Here is a 23877-nt window from a genome sequence, read left to right on the forward strand (position 1 = left end):
AATGCTATCACAATGATCGTGACCCCATGTCGCCGCACTGTGTAGTGATATTAGTTAGTACAGACCAATGCTATCACAATGATCGTGACCCCAGGTCGCCGCACTATGTAGTGATATTAGTTAGTACAGACCAATGCTATCACAATGATCGTGACCCCAGGTCGCCGCACTATGTAGTGATATTAGTTAGTACAGACCAATGCTATCACAATGATCGTGACCCCAGGTCGCCGCACTATGTAGTGATATTAGTTAGTACAGACCAATGCTATCACAATGATCGTGACCCCAGGTCGCCGCACTATGTAGTGATATTAGTTAGTACAGACCAATGCTATCACAATGATCGTGACCCCAGGTCGCCGCACTATGTAGTGATATTAGTTAGTACAGACCAATGCTATCACAATGATCGTGACCCCATGTCGCCGCACTGTGTAGTGATATTAGTTAGTACAGACCAATGCTATCACAATGATCGTGACCCCAGGTCGCCGCACTATGTAGTGATATTAGTTAGTACAGACCAATGCTATCACAATGATCGTGACCCCAGGTCGCCGCACTATGTAGTGATATTAGTTAGTACAGACCAATGCTATCACAATGATCGTGACCCCAGGTCGCCGCACTATGTAGTGATATTAGTTAGTACAGACCAATGCTATCACAATGATCGTGACCCCAGGTCGCCGCACTGTGTAGTGATATTAGTTAGTACAGACCAATGCTATCACAATGATCGTGACCCCAGGTCGCCGCACTGTGTAGTGATATTAGTTAGTACAGACCAATGCTATCACAATGATCGTGACCCCAGGTCGCCGCACTGTGTAGTGATATTAGTTAGTACAGACCAATGCTATCACAATGATCGTGACCCCAGGTCGCCGCACTGTGTAGTGATATTAGTTAGTACAGACCAATGCTATCACAATGATCGTGACCCCAGGTCGCCGCACTGTGTAGTGATATTAGTTAGTACAGACCAATGCTATCACAATGATCGTGACCCCAGGTCGCCGCACTGTGTAGTGATATTAGTTAGTACAGACCAATGCTATCACAATGATCGTGACCCCAGGTCGCCGCACTATGTAGTGATATTAGTTAGTACAGACCAATGCTATCACAATGATCGTGACCCCAGGTCGCCGCACTATGTAGTGATATTAGTTAGTACAGACCAATGCTATCACAATGATCGTGACCCCAGGTCGCCGCACTGTGTAGTGATATTAGTTAGTACAGACCAATGCTATCACAATGATCGTGACCCCAGGTCGCCGCACTATGTAGTGATATTAGTTAGTACAGACCAATGCTATCACAATGATCGTGACCCCAGGTCGCCGCACTGTGTAGTGATATTAGTTAGTACAGACCAATGCTATCACAATGATCGTGACCCCAGGTCGCCGCACTGTGTAGTGATATTAGTTAGTACAGACCAATGCTATCACAATGATCGTGACCCCAGGTCGCCGCACTATGTAGTGATATTAGTTAGTACAGACCAATGCTATCACAATGATCGTGACCCCAGGTCGCCGCACTGTGTAGTGATATTAGTTAGTACAGACCAATGCTATCACAATGATCGTGACCCCAGGTCGCCGCACTATGTAGTGATATTAGTTAGTACAGACCAATGCTATCACAATGATCGTGACCCCAGGTCGCCGCACTGTGTAGTGATATTAGTTAGTACAGACCAATACCAACACAATGATCGTGACCCCAGGTCGCCGCAGCTCCAGCAGCTCGTCATCATCGTCGGCGGAGGAGGACGACAAGCGGCGGCCGCGCCGGCGCAGCGCCGAGCCGGAGCCGCGCTACGCCGACAGCCGCGACCAGATCAACAAGCTGCGGCTCAGCAGGTGCAGGCACACGCTTGGCCGGCTGGGAAAATTATACAATATATAGATTTAGCGCCGTGTGGTTTTCCACGGCGGCGATAATAGAAAAAAATATATATAAGATAACTAGCTACATGTCTTTCCCTGTGGATATCGTAAAAGGCGACTAAGGGATAGGATTATAATCTTGGGATTGTTCTTTTAGGCGATGGGCTAGCGACCTATCGCTATTTGAATCTCAATTCTATCGTGAAGCAGAACAGCTGGCCACGTGGCCCATCAGTCTTTTCAAGACTGTTACAGTACTACCACTTTAATAAGTTACACCGATGTACCTGCGCAGAAATCAAGTTTTGTCATGGCGCGAAAATATCTGCGGCAATCATAGTGCGCCATTTGAACGCGGGATCAAAACCGTTCGCTATTGTCTGATTGCGTACGCGCCATGTCTGGAGTTCGCTGGAGCGCCGATAATGAGCGAGATACACGACTCCTGTTGTTTTGGGATTTAAAATCCTATGTAGTAGCAATAAGTTCGTTATTTCACTAATGTTTTCATTCGGCCAGATTCGGCGGTCGGTGTACTATTCTACGCAGTCGAACAATGCCGATGTAACTTATAAAAGTGGTAGACCTGTAGTTCTGTCTACACTGCAAGGGATATATGTTTATCTCCAACATGTTTAAGGTTTCACATGTTTCTTATGTATTGTCGTTTGTCAACAGGTTTAAATTGGAACGACTAGTACATTTACCTTTCTTCGCTCGCGTTGTCACCGGCTGTTTCGTTAGGATCGGCATTGGCAATAATAACGGAAATCCTGTTTACAGGGTGAGTACATAATATTTTTAATGTTTTTTTAGAATAGAATAGATTTATTTTCAAAATTGGATACAAGGTATCACTTATTGACGTCACATCCAAAACGCATGTGTAGAAGAAGCGGCGGAGCAAACTACACTGCAGAATTTTCATCGGACGTCAATATATCTTTTAAATCTAAATCATGGACGAATGCACATTGTCTACATTAAACAACATGTATGTTTAGATAGCTTGTTTTTTTTTTCATGTTTATAAAACGTGTTTGTGTGGAAACTACACGGCACATTTGTGTTGTGAAAGTGCCGTGTGAGAAATACACGGCGCTATTGTAACACAAATAATAATTTAAAAAAAATAATAGGGACCACTCCATCTCGTTTCCTGTGGATGTCATAAAAAGCGACTAAGGGGCTAATATAGGCTTATAAACTTGGGATTCTTCTTTTGAAGTGATGGTATTGTAACACAAATAATAATTTTAAAAAAAGAATAGGGACCACTCCATCTCGTTTCCTGTGGATGTCGTTAAAAGCGACTAAGGGATATAGGCGTATAAACTTGAAATGCTTCTTTGAAGTGATTGGCTAGCAACCTTGAAAGGCAACAGTCTTGAAAACACTGATAGGCCACGTTCAGCTGTACGGCTTAATGATAGAATTGAGATTCAAATAGTGACAGGTTGCTAGCCCATCGCCTAAAAAAAGCATCGCAATTTTATAAGCCTATCCCTTAGTAGCCTTTTACGACATCCATGGGAACGAGATCGAGTGGTCATATTCTTTTTTGTATTGGTGTCGGGAACCACACGACACTTGTATGTATGTATGTGTTTTTTTCATGAATATTGTTTGTTTTTTTTTGTATCAGGTGGCTGAAATAATAGACGTGTACGAAACGGCGAAAGTGTACAATTTGGGCAACACGCGAACGAACAAGGGCTTGAAATTACGACACGGAACTCAGGACAGGGTGTTCAGATTGGAGTTTGTCAGCAATCAGGTGGGTGTTCAATGATTTGTTATCTATAATGAATTAAACCGCCGCGATTGCATGAAGAGAGTTATGAATGTGGATGAAGCGAAGGAAGTGTGCAGAGATCGTGGCAAGTGGAAAGAGGTAGTCTCTGCCTACTACTGCGGGAAAGAGACGTGATTTTATGTATGTATGTTATCTATCTATACTAATATGATAATGCTGAAGAGTTTGTTTGTTTGTTTGAACGCGCTTATCTCAGCATGTACTGGTTCGAATTGAAAAATTATTTTTGCGTTGAATAGACCATTTATCGAGGAAGGCTTTAGGCTATATAACATCACACTGCATCTATAAGGAGCGAAGAAATAATGGAGAATGTAAAAAAAAACAGGGAAAATTATTCACATTTTCAATTATTTCTTCGTTCTTTATAGTTGCAGCGTGATGTTATATAGCCTAAAGCCTTCCTCGATAAATGGTCTATTCGACAAAAAAAGATTTTTTTTCAATTCGAACCAGTAGTTCCTGAGATTAGCGCGTTCAAAGAAACAAACGAACAAATTCTTTATAATATGAGTATAGAGTTGAAATCATTAATTAAATATTCACTAGAGAAAAGAAACCCAAATTTACAAACCTATCCCTTAGTTGTCCGTTACGACATCCACGGGAAAGAGAGAGAGAGAAAGAGAGTGGTCCCTTTTTAATGGTGCCGGAAACTACTTTTAAATAAGTAATTATTATGTATTTTTTTCCTTGCTTAGTTCGAAATCAGATAAGATATGATGTTACTATAATTTTTATTTTTAGGAATTCACCGATGGCGAGTTTCAGAAATGGAACAAAGCTATAAAAGATGCGAACAAAAAACCGCCCACCATGGACTTTGTGAGGTCAAAAATAACCGAGGTCAAAGAGGCGCTTATGTACGAGTTTAAGGTAATGTTTAATTATTTTTTTTAATAGTAATAAGGTGCCGTGTGGTTCCAACCGGCACCAATAAAAAAAAAAGAATAGGACCACTCCATCTCGTTCCCATGGATGTCGTAATAGGCGACTAAGGGATAGGCTTATAAACTTGGGATTCTTCTTCTAGGCGATGGGCTAGCAACCCGTCACTATTTGAATCTCAATTCTATCATTAAGCCAAATAGCTGAACGTGGCCATTTAGTCTTCAAGACTGTTGGCTCTGTCTACCCCGTAAGGGATAAAGACGTGATCGTATGTATGTATGTATGTATGTATGCCATACGGTAAGGTGCCCGGTTGAAATGCGTGTGGTGTAAAAAGCCACAGATTCGAATCCCACCTCGGACATGTACCAATGACTATTTTCGAAGTTATGTACATTAGTTTGAATACCAACCGATGCTCTTACGGTGAGGGAAAATGCGGATGACAAGATGACAAGAAGATTAAGGAACAAATAAAATTATAAAATATTAAATTAATTAATTAATTAAAAATTAATACATATAGCCGCGTTCTATGTCCCATGCGGAGTATACAGAGCCAAAACTCTTGAAAGACTGATAATCCACGTTCAGCTGTTTAGCTTAATAATGGAATTGAGATTTAAATAGTGACAGGTCGTTAGCCCATCGCCTAAAAAAAGGAACTCAAGGTTATAAGCCTGTCCCTTAGTCGCCTTTAAAACATCAATGTGAAGGAGATGGAGTGGTCCAATTCTTTTTTTTTATTGGTGCCGGTAACCACACGGCATTTTCATTTTATTTTCAATAATCTAGATAAATTTTAATTTGATTATTTCTCCTATTTCTTTTGTAGTGAATAATAATTAACATTGCGACTATAGTTCCTACATATTTGTTTATTTACTTTCTTGTTTGCCGGTTGACTGGAAGAGATCCCTTCATGGGATAAGTCCGCCGTTGCAAGTGATTTGTTTTATTAATAACTATGTACTTAGTATTTTCTTGTTACTGTGTAAATTTCTATGCAATAAAGATATTAAATAATTATTAATAATTCAATAATATTATTATCCATTAATATTATTATTAGATAGAAGGAAGTGTGCAGAGATCGTGGCAAGTGGAAAGAGGTAGCCTCTGCTTACCCCTCCGGGAAAGAGGCGTTATTTTATGTATGTATAAAGATACATACATACATACATAAAATCACGCCTCTTTCCAGGAGGGGTAGGCAGAGACTACATCTTTCCACTTGCCACGATCTCTGCATACTTCCTTCGCTTCATCCACATTCATAACTCTCTTCATGACCTTTTACCAGGACGTCCTTAATTTGATCAAGATACGCTCGTCTAGGTCTTCCCACTCCGACCTTTCCCTCCACACTCTCCTTGTATATCTGCTTAGTCAACCTGCTTTCATTCATCCTCTCCACATGACCGAACCATCTCAACATACCCTTTTCTATTCCTGTAAATTAATTTGATCAAGATACGTTTGTCTAGGTCTATGTATAAAGATATTATAAACAAACAAACTAACAAACATACAATTTGTTTCACAGGAAGAAGACATAGAGAAGATTGTGGCGGAAAAGGAGAGGTTCCGATCTCATCCGACAAATTACGCGATGAAGAAAACTCAACTCATGAAGGAGAGAGACGTCGCCCAGTTGCGGTGAGAATCGACTTTCGAATAAATCCTACTACTATTATAAAGGCGAAAGTTTGTATGGATGTTTGTTACTCTTTCACGCAAAAACTACTGAACCGATTACCATGAAATTTGGTATGTAGGTAGCTGAAGACCCAGAATAACACATAGGCTACTTTTTATCCCAGAGTTCCCGCGGGATTGATAGGGTTTCCATGCGGACGAAGTCGCGGGTGGCCTCTAGTAAATAAATAAATAAATAAAATATATACGGGACAAAATTACACTGATTGAGTTAGCCTCGAAGTAAGTTCGAGACTTGTGTTACGAGATACTAACTCAACGATACTTTATTTTATAATAAATACTCATATAGATAGACATCCAAGACCCAGGACAATCAGAAAGTTCTTCCCTCATCATCATGCCCTGGCCGGGATTCGAACCCGGGACCTCCGATGTCACAGACAAGCGTACTACCGCTGAGCCACAGAGGCCGTCAAATTCATACATACACATGGTCACGTGTATATCCCTTGCGGGGTAGACAGAGCCAACAACAGCTTGCTATGCTTAATGATAGAAGTGAGATTCAAATAGTGACAGATTGCTAGCCCATCGCGTGAAAGAAAATCCCAAGTTTGTAAGCCTATCCCTTAGTCGCCTTTTACGACTCCATCCATGGGAAAGAGATAGAGTGGTCCTATTCTTTTTTGTATTGGTGCCGGGAACAACACACTTTCAAATTCAATTCAAATTTTTTTATTTATTATTATAGGATACTATCATATCGCTTAATAAATTGTCAAATCTTTTGGTTTAACAACATTGGTTGACGTCAAATAAATTACTTGAAACTTAAGTTTACTGCCGCTTCCGAAGCGTCAGTGCAGATGAAGCGGTAACAAACTGCACTGCACTGCATTTTCTTTAACAACGTCTTTAACTTTAAACTTAAACTTTAAAAATGCCTTTCATCCATGGGAAAGTGGCCGTATTCTTTTTTCTATTGTCACCGTGGAACCACACGGCACATATGTTAATTAAACTAAATATTTTCATATAATTTACAGCGGTGACGATGAACTAGTATTGGATTTGAATGCTAAGATTCAAGAGTTGGAGGAAAGGGCCAATCATCTCGACAAAACAAGGACTTCTTCTATACAGAGCATATCGTATATAAACAACAGGAACAGGAAGTTGAACGTTGAGACAGCTGAGAAGGCTATATTGGAGGAGGTGAGTTATGTAATTCTTCTAATTTATTTATTTATTTATTTATTTTATTTACTAATTTATGTACACAGAAAACATCGAGACTGATAAACACAAGAAACAAAACATCTTCTTATTGAGAAGTGAGTAACTTCGTGCGTCGTGTGGTTCATTCTATTCTAAGTATAATTTAATATTGTGAAGTTGACGTTGTTGAAGAAAATGCTGCAGTGCAGTTTGTTACCGCTTCTTCTGCACTGACGCCTTGGAAGCGGCATTAAACTTAGTTTTTAAGTAATTTATTTGACGTCAACCAATGTTGTTAAACCATACGACAATTATTAAGCGATATAATAGTATCCTACAATAATGAATAAAAATTTTGAATTTGAATTTGTTCCCGGTACAAATAAAAAAAAAATAGGACAACTCCATGTTTTTCCCATGGATATCGTAAAAGGCGACTAAGGGATGGGCTTACAAACTAAGGGATTCTTTGTTCAGGCGATGGGCTAGCAACCTGTCACTATTTGAATCTCAATTCTATCTTAAAGCCAAACAGCTGAGCGTGGCCTATCAGTCTTATCAAGACTGTTGGCTCTGTCTACCCCGCAAGGGATAAAGACGTGATCATCTATCATATTATTAAATAAAAAGCATTTTTCAATTCGAACCAGTAGTTCCTGAGATTAGCGCGTTCAAACAAACAAACAAACTCTTCAGCTTTATAATATTAATATTATTTTAAGACCTCGTCATCATGCCTATTGTAAATCTTTTTTTCTTTTTCAGGTGAAAGCGATGAAAGGCAAGAAAACAGACGACCCGTTCACCAGGCGCCACACTAAACCAGTCATGAACTTCAAGTCGCATCAGGGCAACAGGAGTCAGGTAGATTTCTTCTGCATACAAACATACATACATATATATATATATATATATATCCTACTACTATTATAAAGGCGAAAGTTTGTATGGATGTATGGATGTTTGTTACTCTTTCACGCAAAAACTACTGAACCGTTTACCATGAAATTTGGTATGTAGGTAGCTGAAGACCCAGAATAACACATAGGCTACTTTTTATCCCGGAGTTCCCGCGGGATTGATAGGGTTTCCATGCGGACGAAGTCGCGGGCGGCCTCTAGTTTTTTATAAACGCAACACTACATATACGCACTCTCTCTTTCATGCACGCAATTAATCCTATTCCTGTCCCACTCTCACTCCTTTACAAAAATTTAGAAAAGAATTTAAAAAAAAAAAAACGCGCCAATTCGTCTCTCCGCGCGCAACTGCATTGTGAATATTCGCAAAATTCATTTAATCACGTCTATATCCCTTGCGGGGTAGACGGAGCCGACGGTCTTGATAATACTGGTAGGTCTGCATACATATGATACATATATATATAAACACGTCTATATCCCTTGCGGGGTAGACGGAGCCGACAGTCTTGATAATACTGGTAGGTCTGCATACATATATATAAACACGTCTATATCCCTTGCGGGGTAGACGGAGCCGACAGTCTTGAAAATACTGGTAGGTCTGCATACATATATATAATCACGTCTATATCTCCTGCGGGGTAGACGGAGCCGACGGTCTTGAAAATACTGGTAGGTCACGTTCAGCTATTTGGCTTAGTGATAGAATTGAGATTCAAATAGTGACTATAGACTATACTATAGTAGGTTGCTAGCCCATCGCCTAAAAGAGGAATCCCAATTTTATAAGCCTATCCCTTATTCGCCTTTTACGACATCCATGGGAAAGAGATGGAGTGGTCCTATTCTTTTTACTACGCTTTTATTTGTAATGGTGCCGGGAACCACACGGCACATACATACATTTAATCACGTCATCCCTTGCGGGGTAGACGGAGCCGACGGTCTTAAAAATACTGGTAGGCCTGCATACATATTATACATATGTATATATAATCACGTCTATATCCCTTGCGGGGTAAACAGAGCCCACGGTCTTGACTGGTAGGCGACGTTCAGTTGTGTTCGGCTCAATGATAGAATTGAGATTCAAATAGTGACAGGTTGCTAGCCCAGATAAGAAGAATTTCAAGTTTATAAGTCTATACCTAGTTAGTCGCCTATGACGACATCTATGAGAAAGCATATTATAACTATATTAAAATAAATATGAATTTTTATAGCAGTATTTTTCTCTTAATGCGAAATTGCCTGTAGTTAATATAAATGATGCTGATTTTTCTTTTGTAATTTTTTTTTACAGGAGTTATTAAGAAATGAAATCGAAGAAGAAGAAATGCAGAGGCAGAAGGAGCAAGAGGAGAAAATTGAGAAGGAGAGGAACGAGAGAGAGAGATTGGTATGTTCAGTTTATTTATTTATATATTTATATAAAATCGATGTACATCAAGGAAAATAAGAATAAAACTTCTTCTTCTGAAGAAGAATATTTCTTCTTCTTCATGGACACAATCTTTACGGAGTGGGGAGGGGATCAGATTTATTCAATTCGATTGTTTTTTTGGTTATTTTATGAATTAAAATATTAGTTTTTTTAGCCAGTGTCAGTGTCAGTCATATATATATATATATATAATTGTGTGAAACTCATCTCCGGTCAGCCATCGACCACATCGCTTGGAAAGAATAATTCTGTATGAGTGAAATACACGATTCACTGTGTACATCTAATCTTAATACGACTATGTCATATATGTTTTTTTTTTCTAACAGCAACAACAAGAAAGTGATAAATCAAAAAACACTAAACCGACATCTACAGACACGGCGAGTTTGTATTCGCTACACGACTTCGATATAAACATCGAATTGGACCTGCCTGTCGCGAGTAAGTTGTATTTTTTTATTTCTCCTTATACATACATATGTATGTACAACAACAATCCCGAGTTTATAATCCTATCCCTTAGTCGTCTTTTACGATATCCGCGGGGAAAGAGATGTACTTAGTTGTCGTCGTCATCATCATAAAATCACGGAGATATCAATAAAATATCTTTCCCGGAGGGGTAGGCGGATACTACCTCTTTCCACTTGCCACGATCTCCGCATACTTCCATGTATATTTATTGACATACATACCTACATACATGTGGTCACGGCTATATAACTTGCGGAGTAGACTGAGCCAACAGTCTTGAAAAGACTGATTGGCCACGTTCAGCTGTTTGGCTTTTAATGATAGAATTGAGTAATATGCAAACTAAATTTCTTGAGAATCAAGTCAAGCCGTTTCTGAGGAGTCCGTACGGCTTGACTTGATTCTTCCCGGCACCAACACAAAAAAGAATAGGACCACTCCATCTCTTTCCCATGGATGTCGTATAAGGCGACTTAGGGATAGGCTTACAAACTTGGGATTCTTTTTTAGGCGATGGGCTAGCAACCTGTCACTATTTGAATCTCAATTCTATCTTAAAGCCAAATAGCTAAACATGGCCTATCAATCTTTACAAGACTGTTGGCTCCGTCTACCCCGCAAGGGATATAGACGTGATTATATGTATGTATGTATCTATAACGAATATTATGATATATAAACTATCGTCAGTAAACCCGACTTTACAACCTTTTTTTTTTATTTTTATTGCAGAAGCCGTATCGTCTCAGCCCAAACAGTTGACGACAAAAGTGAAAGAGACAGGTCCTAAACGCTCTCTCAATCTGGAGGAGTACAAGAAACGGCACGGCCTCATATGAGTGTGGATTATTGTGATTGTGTACTCAGTGATACATAGTGTTTTGTGCGGTCGCGATGTGACTAAGTTTGGTGCAAGAAAAAATAAAAGTGGTGTGACGAAGTTATATATATACAATACATACATAAAATTCACGCCTTTTTCCCGAAGGTTCGATTTGACGTTGTGTTGTATTGAAGTTTGTTGCAAGAAAGATAAATATACATACTAAAAATTCACGCTTCGTTCCCGGAGGATCGATTTGACGTTGAGTTGTATTGAAGTTCGTGTGAGTTTGTTGCAAGAAAGATAAATATACATACTAAAAATTCACGCTTCGTTCCCCGAGGTTCGATTTGACGTTGAGTTGTATTGAAGTTCGTGTGGCGAAGTTTGTTGCATAAATGATTAAAGTGGGTATTAGTGAAAATTTGGAATGATATATAAGACTGTAGATTAGAATTAGTGCCCGGGTCTCTCTTATTTTTGGTTTTCTCGAATCGTACTCTATGACCACTATATTTCAGAGCTCTGAGTCTACTTTCCTAAATTCTCACTCTACTTTGTCGGGTCTACGGTCTCTTTAGTTTTAACACTTTTTCTATTGTTTCAAACATACATGCTTACATATATAGTGATGTCTATATCCCTTGCGGGATAGACAGCAGTTTTGAAAAGACAGAAAAGCCACATTCAGCTGTATTGGCTTTATGATGTAATTTGTTTCAAACATAAATACAATCAATGTTTCCTTGAGGGGTAGGCAGAGACTACATCTTTCCATTTGCCACAATCCCTGCATACTTCTTTCACTCCGCAAGCATAACTCTCTCCATGCAAGCTCGTCGGTTTTGGGTACTCTTGACCTGACCTTTTGTTACCGTCCTTAATTGGACCATGGCATGTTCTACATCTACAGTCTTATATTAAGTTATAGTTAAGTTTGACGAAACGAAGTGACATAAGTGATTGAACAGGGGTTTAAGTTATCATCGCTTCAAGTCATAGAAAGGTTAGTGTGAATAAAAGTTCAAAATTGTGTTACTCTTAATATAATAAGGCTTCGAACGTATAAACATATAACTGTATTGTCATTATACAACTATGTAAACTTAAATAATATGTTTTTGTTTCTAGTAATACATATACACATACAAAAGTCATATCTAAGCTCATATGTTAACGCGGGCTGCAAAATTCATAATAACTTTTGGTATAATCTTCACAATGGTATTATTTATTTATTTATGCGTATTTGTTTATTCGTAATTCATTTTAGTAATTACGTTTCAATTAAAAACGTATCTAAAATGGCGTCGTGATCTTGCAGTGACAGATGGTAGGGTTAGCAAAAAAGTGTTTGTTTATTTAAAAAGAAAATATTTAATTCTGCACTTTGAATAAATTTACATAAAAACAATATAAGGCGATATTAATTAATTCAATACACTCAATTCTTTCATTCATTTGAGCGTTAATTAAAAAAAATATTGAATTATTTTGAAGAATGAGAATTTAGAGAGAAATTTCATTGGTCTGAGTTAAAAACCAGTCATTTCATGTAAGTAACCCGACTTTCATATAAGTAATTGCTTGTAAAGTTAATTAAATCAAAGTTTTAAGGAAACTTTACCCAGCATAGATCAAATACACATTCTAGCTACTTATACATATAATATTATATATAACTATACACACTTATAAATTAAAACAATATAGCATTATTGTATAGTTACCGCTCCATATTGGGCATCATAAAGTTTAAGGGCCTTATAATTTTTCTTATACCGATCATTTTTTTTGGCATAATCATAACTTCGCATAATCTTTTTATAAGTAAAATGTTGCGAAACAATATTTATGCATAAAATGATTATGCCAAAAAACTATTAAGTATGCGAGAAGATGATTATGACAATAAACTTTATGAAATCTGATATGGACTTTATAGTTACTACATGAGCAATATATTCAACACACAGAGCCTTAAATAGTATTATAAAAGACTTATAAAATAAAGTTATAAAATCACATGAGATGCATTTGAGGCATCATGGTGAGAAATTGAATAGTTCTCTAGAAAAGATAATTCTCAGTTGTCCGCGTCCTGTCCGCGAGTATCTCGGGTTTCGCTGAACCGATTTTGATGCGGTTGTCAGTATAATGTTTGTTACACTTACGAGAACGGTTTTAGAAGTTTAACCGACTTTAAAATAAGAGGACATCGATTGGAGGCGTTTCGCTTTTTTAAAAAGTTATTGAAAAAAATCTATAGGTAATAACTGAGTTATTAATACATCGCCCAAGGTAGGATTCGAACCTGTGCCTCTATTCGCATCACGCATTTTATTCTATCACCTTAACGGTTAGACTATTGACGCTCTAATTTGACATTTGGCCTCTGTAGCGCAGCGGTAGTGGGCTTGTCTGTGACACCGGAGGTCCCGGGTTCGAATCCCGGCCAGGGCATGATGAGAAACGAACTATCTCTGATTGGCCTGGGTCTTGAATGTTTATTATCTATATAAGTATTTATTGTAAAATATAGTATCGTTGAGTTAGTTTAGTTTCGAACTTACTACGTGTCTAAGTCAATCTGTGTAATTTATCCCGTATATATTTATTTATTTAATAATATAAAACGTTAATTTCCAATCTCCGCCATGTTGTCTCAAGATACATCTTGAAATAATACCACAATGCAGCCTTAAAACTAGAATCATTACCCTTATAGCCACATAGGTTAATAATGCTTTAATTATTGTATATAGCATGTTATTTATAATGTAGTATTATTACTGTAGTGATAATGTTTTCTTTAATTTTTTTTTATGTAACCTATTCGTACCATTTGGAAGTCACATTAATTTTTACGAAATATTGGAAAGGAAATGTTGCCCTTAAAAATTGGTGTAAAGAAAGGCCACTAGGTACCTCATTTTTTTTCTTTATGGTAATTTTTTCAGTTAGAAATTTTCACTCAGAATTGTGGCTACCAAATTGTATGTACTTTTTCGGGGTCTATTATTGAATTTGGCGATAAAATTCCAGACGAAAAGTTTCCATTCGCAAAATCTTGTCGCCAAATTTAAATGGAACTCCATAGTTTTTAGGAACCTTAGTAAAAGCTTAGTGCGAATAAAAAGAAATACATTACTCCTTTTTGGAAAAAGAAATAAAAAGCTTATAAAAAGCGGAAATTAACTGGTTTCTATTAGATTCAGGTAGTTGTTACTTAATTACTATAAGGTATTAGTGAATTCAAGGGTGTTTTTTTTTTATAAATGGTGAATTTTTAAACATACAACGTTATAATCGGCTTTATTTGGCTGGTGTTTAGAAGTCAACGTTTTGATGACATCTAATTGAAAAAGTTTTAAATGCGTCCACGCACTTTTACGTCATTTTGTTAAGTCTTATGTTGATGTCCAAGGATGTAAATCCCTCGAAACTTTATAAGAGAATCTCAGAAATTCCCGCGGTCGCTGTTCACGATCTTATTGGGAAAAGATGATGATTCGAATGATCAAATCACGTTTAGCAGTGAAAACTTTATTGTGTAGTGAAATCCTTTGTTTTATTTCCTTTTTATTTATTATCATACGCTAGTTGGTAATTTGTATTACATAATATTGGTAAATAATCAATAAATGTAATTTTGCCACTAAATTTATGGTATTATTGACAATGTACTTGAAAAGTAGTGTTTACTTTGTTACTATAGATACACGTAACGTTAGGTATAGTATAATATGTATATCTATACCAAAAATAGTATTTCACATAAATCATTAAAATTAAAAATGAGTATGTGTGTGTGTGCATTTTTTAATGTGACGACTCGCTCCTAGTATCAATAATTTTCGTCTCATCTTTGCGTGTTCTCTGTTGCAACTTTTTTTATTTTGCGGAATCCCGAGAATAAAGGTAAAGTCGAAGATAAAAAAAATGTAATCTCAAAGTATGTACGTTGTCAGTTCGCATAAATACGTCGTTATCCCGGAGGGGTAGGCATACACTAAATCTTTCCATTTGCCACGATATCTGCATACTTACTATTATCTTCTTTTCTTCTTCATATTACATTATCTAAATGCAAGCTCGTTAATTTAGGGTACTTTCGACCTGACCTTTTAAGGACGTTGTTAATTAGCGATTTTAATTAATTGAATTTCATTTGCCCGAAACCGCCGAGCTTGCATGATGAGAATTATAAATGTGGAGGAAGCGAAAGAAGTATGCAGTGATCGTGGCAAGTGGAAAGAAGTAGTCTCTGCCTGCCCCTTCGGGAAAAAGTCGTGGTTTTATGTTTTATATATATATAAGTATAAAACTTCTCATCCCGCCGATACACGATGAGTCACCGTATTTGAGAATAGCACCAACCGAATGGCAAATCATTGCTTATTTCGTTTCATTGTATTTTTTACTATCATTAGCAAACTATAATTTTATGTATGGTACGATTAAATAAAATACTATATACTTCTTCCAGTCATCTAAAGTAGTAGTATAATTGTTATAAATCATTATTGTAATAAACATAGATACATACATATAGGCTTATAAACTTGGGATTCTTATAGGCGATGGGCTAGCAACCTATTTGAATCTCAAAGCCAAAAAGCTGAACGTGGAATATCAGTCTTTTCAAGACTGTTGGCCCTGTCTACCCCGCAAGGGATATAGATGTTATAATAAGTAAGTAAGTATTACTTACCACATTTATGTGAAATTTCACAAAAGTTTGTTAAGTTAATAAAACTCACACAATATGTAGGTAATAAATTAACTAATTTTCGCATATTTAGCAAAAGTTGGACTATACAGATCTGTGTTTTATTTAACCGTACCTTACTTTTATGTTGCTAGGTACATTTGTAAATATTCATGTCATGTTTTTAAACCTATTTATTAAACGATTAATGTGTATGTCTCCCTATGTAAAATAAATGCAAAATTTTGCGAGATATTGGTTTCGGATTATTGAAAAAAAAAACTTGAAATTCATGGAAATTATTTCATTTTAATACTATCATTTCAGTCCATGCAAAGTTTTCCTGAATATAACCTTAAAGTGAAATATTAAATTATTAAAAATGTTTTACATTTTTCTTTTTCTTTTAAGAATCCAAAGCAATGTCGCACGCTTAGAACCTCGAAATGTAAAAAAAAATGTTATACGTTTTTTAAATAAAATTTCAAGCCAGTTTCATTCGTTTGATTGTTTTTACGTCATTATTTATACAAATGACTTTAAACGCCACACAATTTTTCAGAATTAGACACGAAATATGAGAGTAAACAAAATGTCTATGGTAAGAAACTCTTTAGTTTTATGTGCTGTCAACTTTAAAAAAAAAGGGATTGTTTTATGTCCGGTCATGTGCTAAATTTCGAGATGCATGTAACAAATATATTATTCGTTAAGATATTGACAAACAGATTCCAGTTATTTTATGTACTTTAGACAAAATAAAAATGTTTAAAATAATCCTCCTAACCTTGATCAGTAAAGACTGGTGTTTTAAAACTCGTCATGAATAATATGAGATTTATAAGATAAGCGCTTATGAATAACATTGTTTTATTCGTAATAAATAGGATTCTATGGAAATTGTATTTGTTTTTCCTGAACAAATACTTGAGTGCTTCAAAACTTGTTACTAGCTATTTATTTCCCTTGGCTTAACTCTCGTGGATATTTTCATATTAAGACATAGGTATATTCAAATTGAAAACTTTTATTCATTATTATAGGACATTTCAATATCACTTAATAATTGTCATATCTTTTGGTGTTGGTTTTTGGTTTGGTTACATTGGTTGACGTCAAATAAATTACTTTTAACTAAGATTACTGCCGCTTCCAAAACGTCAGTGCAGAAGAAGTGGTAACAAACTGCCCTGCAGCATTTTCTTCATATTAACGCACAGCCAATAGAAAAAAGAATTAGACCACTCCATCTCCTTCCCATTGATGTCGTAAAAGGCGACTAAGGGATATATTTATAAACTTGAGATTTTTTAGGCGATGGGCTAGCAACCTGTCACTATTTGAATCTCAACTCAATCATTAAGCCAAATAGCTGAACGTGGCCATTTGGTCTTTTCAAGACTGTTGGCTCTGTCTACCCCGCATGGGATATAGACGTGATTGTATGTATATTAACGCATAGCTTAAAACTGTTGGGTCTAGAGATTTGAAAAATGGCATACAGGTTCTTTATAACGCCTGTCTGTCTGTTATGTTTATCCTTTTTTAATATTAGTAGATACAGCTGCGTAGGTATGCGTAAAATTTCGTCATAACGAAGTACCTAATATAAAGATTAAGCAATTTTGTGTAATTCTGGACTTTGAGCATATTTTAAGGTTGCTGATCTGAATGTTTTATACTGGTCTTGCGTCAATGCATACCTAAACATACGTCTTTATCGCATGCAGGGTAGACAGAGCTTAAAGTTTTGAAAACACTGAAAGGCCAATTTATGTTGTACGGCTTTAACGATGGAATTGAATTTCAAATAGCGACATGTTGCTAACCCGTCGGCTAAAAGAAGAATCCCAAGTTTATTAGTCTTTCCCTTTATTGCATACATAGGTAAATACATAAAATTACGTCTTTATCCCTTATGCTGTGTGGTTCCCAGCACCAATACAAAAAAGAATAGGACCACTCCATCTCTTTCCCATAGATGTCGTAAAAGGCGACTAAGGAATAGGCTTACAAACTTGGGATTCTTTTTTAGGCGATGGGCTAGCAACCTGTCACTATTTGAATCTCAATTATATCATTAAGCCAAATAGCTGAACGTGGCCATTCAGTCTTTTCAAGACTGTTGGCTCTGTCTACCCCGCAAGGGATATAGACGTGACCATATGTATGTAAGTATGTATGTTTATCCCTTACGGGGTAGACAGAGCCCACGTCTCGCATTCACTAAAAGGCAACGTTCAGCTGTATAGCTAAATGATGGTATTGAGATTCAATAAGTGACAGATTACTAGTCCATCGCCTGAAAGAAGAATCCTAAGTTCATTAGTATAACCCTTAGTCGTCTTTTACGATATCCATGGGAAAAATGGAGTGGTTCGTTCGCTGGGAACGTGGATTAAGCGAAAGAAGTATGCAGGGATCGTGGCATGTAGAAAATGTAGTCTCTGCCTACCCCTCCGGGAAAGACGCGTGATTTAATGTAGGTATGTGAAAGATATATAATATCCTACTTATACGAGTATTATAAATGCGAAACTTTGTATGTCAGGATGTCAGTATGGATGTTTGTTACTCTTTCACGCAAAAACTACTGAACCGATTACGATGAAATTTGGTAGGTATGTAGGTAGCTGAAGACCCAGAATAACATATAGGCTACTTTTCATCCCGGAGTTCACGCGAAATTGATTCCACGCGGACGAAGTCGCGAACGGCCTCTTATAATATATGTATACCTTACGGGCAAATTTACCTAGGTACCGATTGCACAAAACAATACTCTCCTTTTGATAGAACAGTTAAGAAATAAGGTGTGATTCCCGGCACCTATAAATGAAAAAAGAATAGGACCACTCCCTCTCATTCCCATGGATGTCGTTAAAGGCGACTAAGGAATAGGCTTATAAAATTGAGATTCTTCTTTTAGGCGATGGGCTAGCAACCTGTCACTATTTGAATCTCAATTCTACCATTAAGCCAAACAGCTGAACGTGGCCTATCAGTCTTTTAAATACTGTTGACTCTGTCTACCTCGCATGGGATACAGACGTGAATATATGTAAATATGTATGTTAAGAAATAACTTAAAATATGATTACCAAAAAAAATAATACCAGCATTGTTTTATCACTAGAAAGGTTTGCCAAACTATGCACAAGTTAGTCAAAGAGCTAAGTAGCAAAAATGACGCAATACATTTTTTTTGTAATTAAAGACTTCGTAAGTATTCCCCTCTGTTTCTTTTCAAGTGTACACATAATCACGTCCCTATCCCTTTTGAGGTAGACAGAGCCAACAGACTTGAAAAGACTGTGAGGCTACGTTCAGCTGTATGGTTTAATATTGGAGATTCAAATAGTGACTGGTTGCTAGCTCGTCGACTAAATGAAGAATCACAAAATTACATACATAAATACATATAGTCACGTCTATATCCCGTGCCGGGTAGACTTAGCCAACAGTCTTGAAAATACTGAAAGGCCACGTTCAGTTGTATGGTTTTATGATGGAATTGAGATTTATATAGTGACAGGTTGCTACCCGGCTTCACCTACATGGTTTTAGACATATGAGACAAGTAGGAGATGTTGTCTAGTTGTGTCATATAAGTGTCAATGTTATTGCCAAGAGAGATAGACTAACAGTTTTGTAACGGCCATACAATGCAATAAATCAGTTTGGGATTGCGTCATCATGCAAGCGAAGCTCGAATGTGTTTTATTTATAAATATCCTAATATAATCATAAATTCCTATATGAAACACTAGTTAAGCCAAGAGACGTTATAATAATGCGACGTATTAAGATAATGCCGAAATACGCAAAATGACGAGCTGTCAACTAAACCATCAAAGCAGCTGGTGTGCACTATGTTTTTTCATCACTACCAGAACAGCACAGAAGTTATTAATTCATTATTATTCCAAATGTGATTATTAAAAATAGATAAGAGGGGAATAGCCAAAATATTACCAATCTTTTCATGGACTAATAGAAAAAAAATAACGATTGAAACGTATCATGGACCAATTCGATTCTATTTCTGAATTTTGAAATTTTTAAGTAGAATTTTGGCTTTCCAGAACAGGTTGTTAAAATGTAATTCCGTGGAGCTAAGTCACTCTGACCATATTATCTACAATGCGAAATTTCATCGAAATCATTTCATTTGTATAGAATAAAGAAAATATACAAAATCTTTTCTATTGTTATTCATAACAGTGCAATTTAATTTGATGACCATGTTTTCATTGCAACTGCTGTAGGATTGATGTTTTGTAGCTGTCAGCTCCTAGACTAATTCAAATTTGCTAAAAAAACAAATTCGATTATTTGTTGATTATGATCTAAGTTAAAAATGTAAACTATTCATAACAATGTTGTGGGCAATTTTTAAAATAGGGAAAATCATCATACTCCTACTTTTTGTTCAGGTTGGATTTACCATACATACATACATATAATCACGTCTATATCCCTTGCGGGGTAGATAGATCCAACAGTCTTGATACTGATAAGCCACGTTCAGCTATTTGGCTTTAAGATAGAATTGAGATTCAAATAGTGACAGGTTGCTAGCCCACGCCTTAAAGAGGAATCCCAAGTTTATAAGCCTATCCCTCAGTCGCCTTTTACGACATCCATGGGAAAGAAATGGAGTGGTTCTTTTTTGTATTGGTGCCGGGAACCACACGGCACTATTTCTTGTGACTGTGTAAAACAAACAAACAAACCTTTTATTACAGTATAATATAATCTCCATAGATTTCTCTGTTCGTAACAAACTCACGTACAAAACACCAATAAAACGGACATTAGTTTGTCTAACTGTAACATCAGTCCACCTGTCCTGTGTGAAACAAAAAGTATACATATACAGGGTAAACACGGCGAACGTTCATTTTTTACGTACTTGCGGGGTAAACAGAGCCAACAGTCTTGAAAAACTGATAGGCCACGTTCAGCTGTTCGGCTTAACGATAGAATTGGGATTCATATAGTAGTAATTCAGGTTGCCAGCCCATCGCCTAAATGAAGAATCCCAAGTTTATAAGCCTATCCCTTAGTCGCCTTTTACGACATCCGTAGGAAAGAGATGGAGTGGTCCTATTCTTTTTTGTAATGGTGCCGGGAACCACACGGCTCTGGGTTGGGTTTACCTCAAGAAAGAAATCTGTAAGTCTGCGACTAGACAGAGATTGGGTGAGTCAGGTTTTTACACGAAGCGACTCCCGTCTGACCTCCGCAACTTTAGCAGAGGAGCCTAACCCATATTGGAACATGGTAATACATCAAGTCGTCTGTATGTGCAGATTCTTCACCATGTTTTATTTCTCATCTATACTAATATTATAAAGCTGAAGAGTTTGTTTGTTTGTTTGAACGCGCTAATCTCAGGAACAACTGGTTCTAATTGAAAAATTATTTTGTGTTGAATAGACCATTTATCGAGGAAGGCTTTAGGCTATATTTGTTTTATAACATCACACTGCAACTATTAGAAGCGTAGAAATAATGAAAAATGTGAAAAAAAACGGGAAATTTCATTTTTACTTCATCCACATTCATCACTCTCTTCATGCAATCTCATCAGTATGAGGCACTCTTAACGAAAAGTCAAATCAATCGTATTTATTACTTAAAAAAATAACGCTACGTAAAATGTCTGAATTCATTTAGATTACTACTACATAAAAACGTTTTTAATGTATATAAGCAAAATATTGGCACTAACCATCATTCGGAAACGCCCATCAAGAACGTGGGTTCGAATCTCAACGTGAGTATTTCATTGTCACTTGGAACCCACTTTGCCCGTTATCGAAGACAAACATCGTGAAGAAACCTGCACATTCAGGCAACTGGATGTGGAACCACGGTCCAATACGGGTTAGGTTCCCCGTATCATGGTTGCGGACGACGAGTCTGTAGCGGGAGCGATGATTCGGCTCGACCGCCACCAAAGGGAAGATCTTCCGCCAGGCTAGGTGTTATGCCTGGGGAACCGCGGCTCCGACAATGTTGTGTCGGAGGTTGTATATATAGCTCCAATCCGTGAAATCTTTGAAATCGCGTCTTAGATTCTTCGCTGCTATTGGTTGAGCGCGTCAATTTCTTCGCGATGATTGACAGTAGTTGTTTGATTTGATGTTGTGAGATGTCGTCACAAGTCGCTTCGTGTCCACACTTACCCAGTCAAGGATCGTGGTACAAGCGTGTCCTGGGCTCTCTCAAACCCAGGACACGCCTAGTATAGGATCGGGTGTTTTTGGCTTCTAAACTCTATGGTTTTTGTTTTACGCAGAAGAAATTTAGTTATTTTTTTATTTTACGGTTTTTGTTTATTAATGGTGGTTCATTGTGTTCGTCATTGTGTTTTTTTGGATTCACCTTCAAGGCGATGGGCTAGCAACTGCCTCCCATCATTAAGCCAACCTACTGAACGTTGCCTCAAAGTGTTGGCTCTACCTATCCCGAATGGGTTAAAGACTTGCGTTTATGGCCATCATAAACACATTTAAAATTAAATCACCTCTATTACGTCAGTGGATTCTTTTTTTTTTTTGTATAATAATATTATTTTCATTTTCAGATTCAAAATGGCGTCGATTTACCTACTTCTCACTTTTCCCGCCTTAGTCCTTGCAAGCATAGACATAGAAGTTTCTGGAAAATTCGACCACGACCATTCTAACCTCAAAGTTTATTATTCTGGAAAACAAGTCGATGTTATAACGGACAAAGAAAGAAATACATTCGAATTGAATGACGGTAAATTAAAGGATGCAATTGCTGCTTACTTCGGAAGACGCCCTGATGACGCTTATCTCCGAAGCCCAACGCCATGGAACGATTTGTACCGAAGTTACGGCTGGAACCAAGTTTTAAGGACATTAACTCCAAAACGCGGGAAAATCCTGGGCATCAGCTCGCAGCCAACTATAGTCATGCAACAAGTTTTTGAAAACAACAGCACGAAACCAGCGGATTTCGACGTCGGAATCCATCAGACAGTACAAAATACTGTTTCGTCGTCATGGAGTAAAAGCGGAGACTTGACATTAGGTCAGGAGATTAAGTACGGGTTCGACCTTGAAGTCTTAAACGGTGGCGTTACAACCGCGTTCCGTTACACGTCTTCTTGGGGCGAAAATACGCAGAAATCTGAAAGTATTACCATTGGATCCACCGCTGGGATGAAAATTCTGCTACAGCCAGGGCAAGCCGTGCTGGCTTCTCTTCACGCAACAAGAGGAACAATCAAAATCGAATTAGAATACGAAGCCAGTTTATCTGGAGACGCCGCTGTGAACTACGACGATGCATACAGGGGTCATCATTTCTGGGGCCTGGACGTTGGCGCCGTGATGGCAAGCAATAACCTCCAAAATAAGAAGGTTTCAAGGGAAATCATCGAATTCGGTTTCTATTCTGAGTCCAAAGTTGTTGTTAACGATAAGAATACCAGTGTTAAAGTTTTAGAAGTGGCATTTTGAGTAAATAAATATTTTTTATTTTATTTATTTGTATTTTTCTAACTCAAAATACAGATGTATACAATGAAGTTAATGCGAGTTTTACTCGATGAAATGCGTCTTGCAAGGTAAACGCGAATTTGTATGAAATTGCATTAATGATCCGGACAAAAGAAACAAAAATACACAGCTCTTGAAAATTAAATTTTCAGGAATTTTAAAACGTGATGGTACACTTACCCATGGATGTCATACAAGTCAACTAAGGGAATGGCTAATAAATTCGGAATTCTTTTTTAAGGCTAGCTGTCACAATTTGAATCTCTATTCTATCGTAAGTCAAAGAATTGATCGTGGCCTATCAGTAAATCAGTATACAGACGTAATGTAGGTAGGTACTTATGTATGTAAATTTTCAGGACAGTGAAAAATATTAATTATCTACAAAATCTTTACCATCTGAATGCCGCCAGTTAAACTCATAAAACTGGCATAATTACTACAACGCGACGACGAATCAATGAAAT

At 37.2% G+C, this 23877-nt stretch overlaps 2 protein-coding genes across 2 annotated transcripts in view; both read left to right on the plus strand.

Annotated features, from left to right (window-relative positions):
• LOC106138982 (RNA polymerase-associated protein Rtf1) overlaps nt 1–16365 on the plus strand; it is a 30843-nt gene extending 14478 nt beyond the window's left edge. The window contains exons 10-19 of the mRNA XM_060951969.1: nt 1745–1880; nt 2586–2691; nt 3553–3684; nt 4471–4599; nt 6161–6273; nt 7323–7491; nt 8260–8358; nt 9721–9816; nt 10191–10305; nt 11071–16365. Of these exons, the coding sequence (XP_060807952.1) occupies nt 1745–1880; nt 2586–2691; nt 3553–3684; nt 4471–4599; nt 6161–6273; nt 7323–7491; nt 8260–8358; nt 9721–9816; nt 10191–10305; nt 11071–11177 (1202 nt within the window). The 3' untranslated portion in view covers nt 11178–16365. The remainder of the gene's footprint in view (nt 1–1744; nt 1881–2585; nt 2692–3552; nt 3685–4470; nt 4600–6160; nt 6274–7322; nt 7492–8259; nt 8359–9720; nt 9817–10190; nt 10306–11070) is intronic.
• Nucleotides 16366–22471: 6106 nt separating this feature from the next.
• Nucleotides 22472–23371, plus strand: LOC106142115 (spherulin-2A). The gene has a single exon (XM_013343740.2). The coding sequence runs from the start codon at nt 22475–22477 to the stop codon at nt 23369–23371; it is 897 nt and encodes a 298-aa protein (XP_013199194.2). The 5' UTR covers nt 22472–22474.
• Nucleotides 23372–23877: the final 506 nt, after the last annotated feature.

This window comes from Amyelois transitella, chromosome 27 (genome assembly GCF_032362555.1).
Source record: "Amyelois transitella isolate CPQ chromosome 27, ilAmyTran1.1, whole genome shotgun sequence".
Lineage (NCBI taxonomy): Eukaryota > Metazoa > Arthropoda > Insecta > Lepidoptera > Pyralidae > Amyelois > Amyelois transitella.

Coding starts and splice junctions, on each gene's coding strand:
- LOC106142115 (XM_013343740.2), top strand. CDS start 22,475: ATGGCGTCGATTTACCTACTTCTCACTTTTCCCGCCTTAGTCCTTGCA.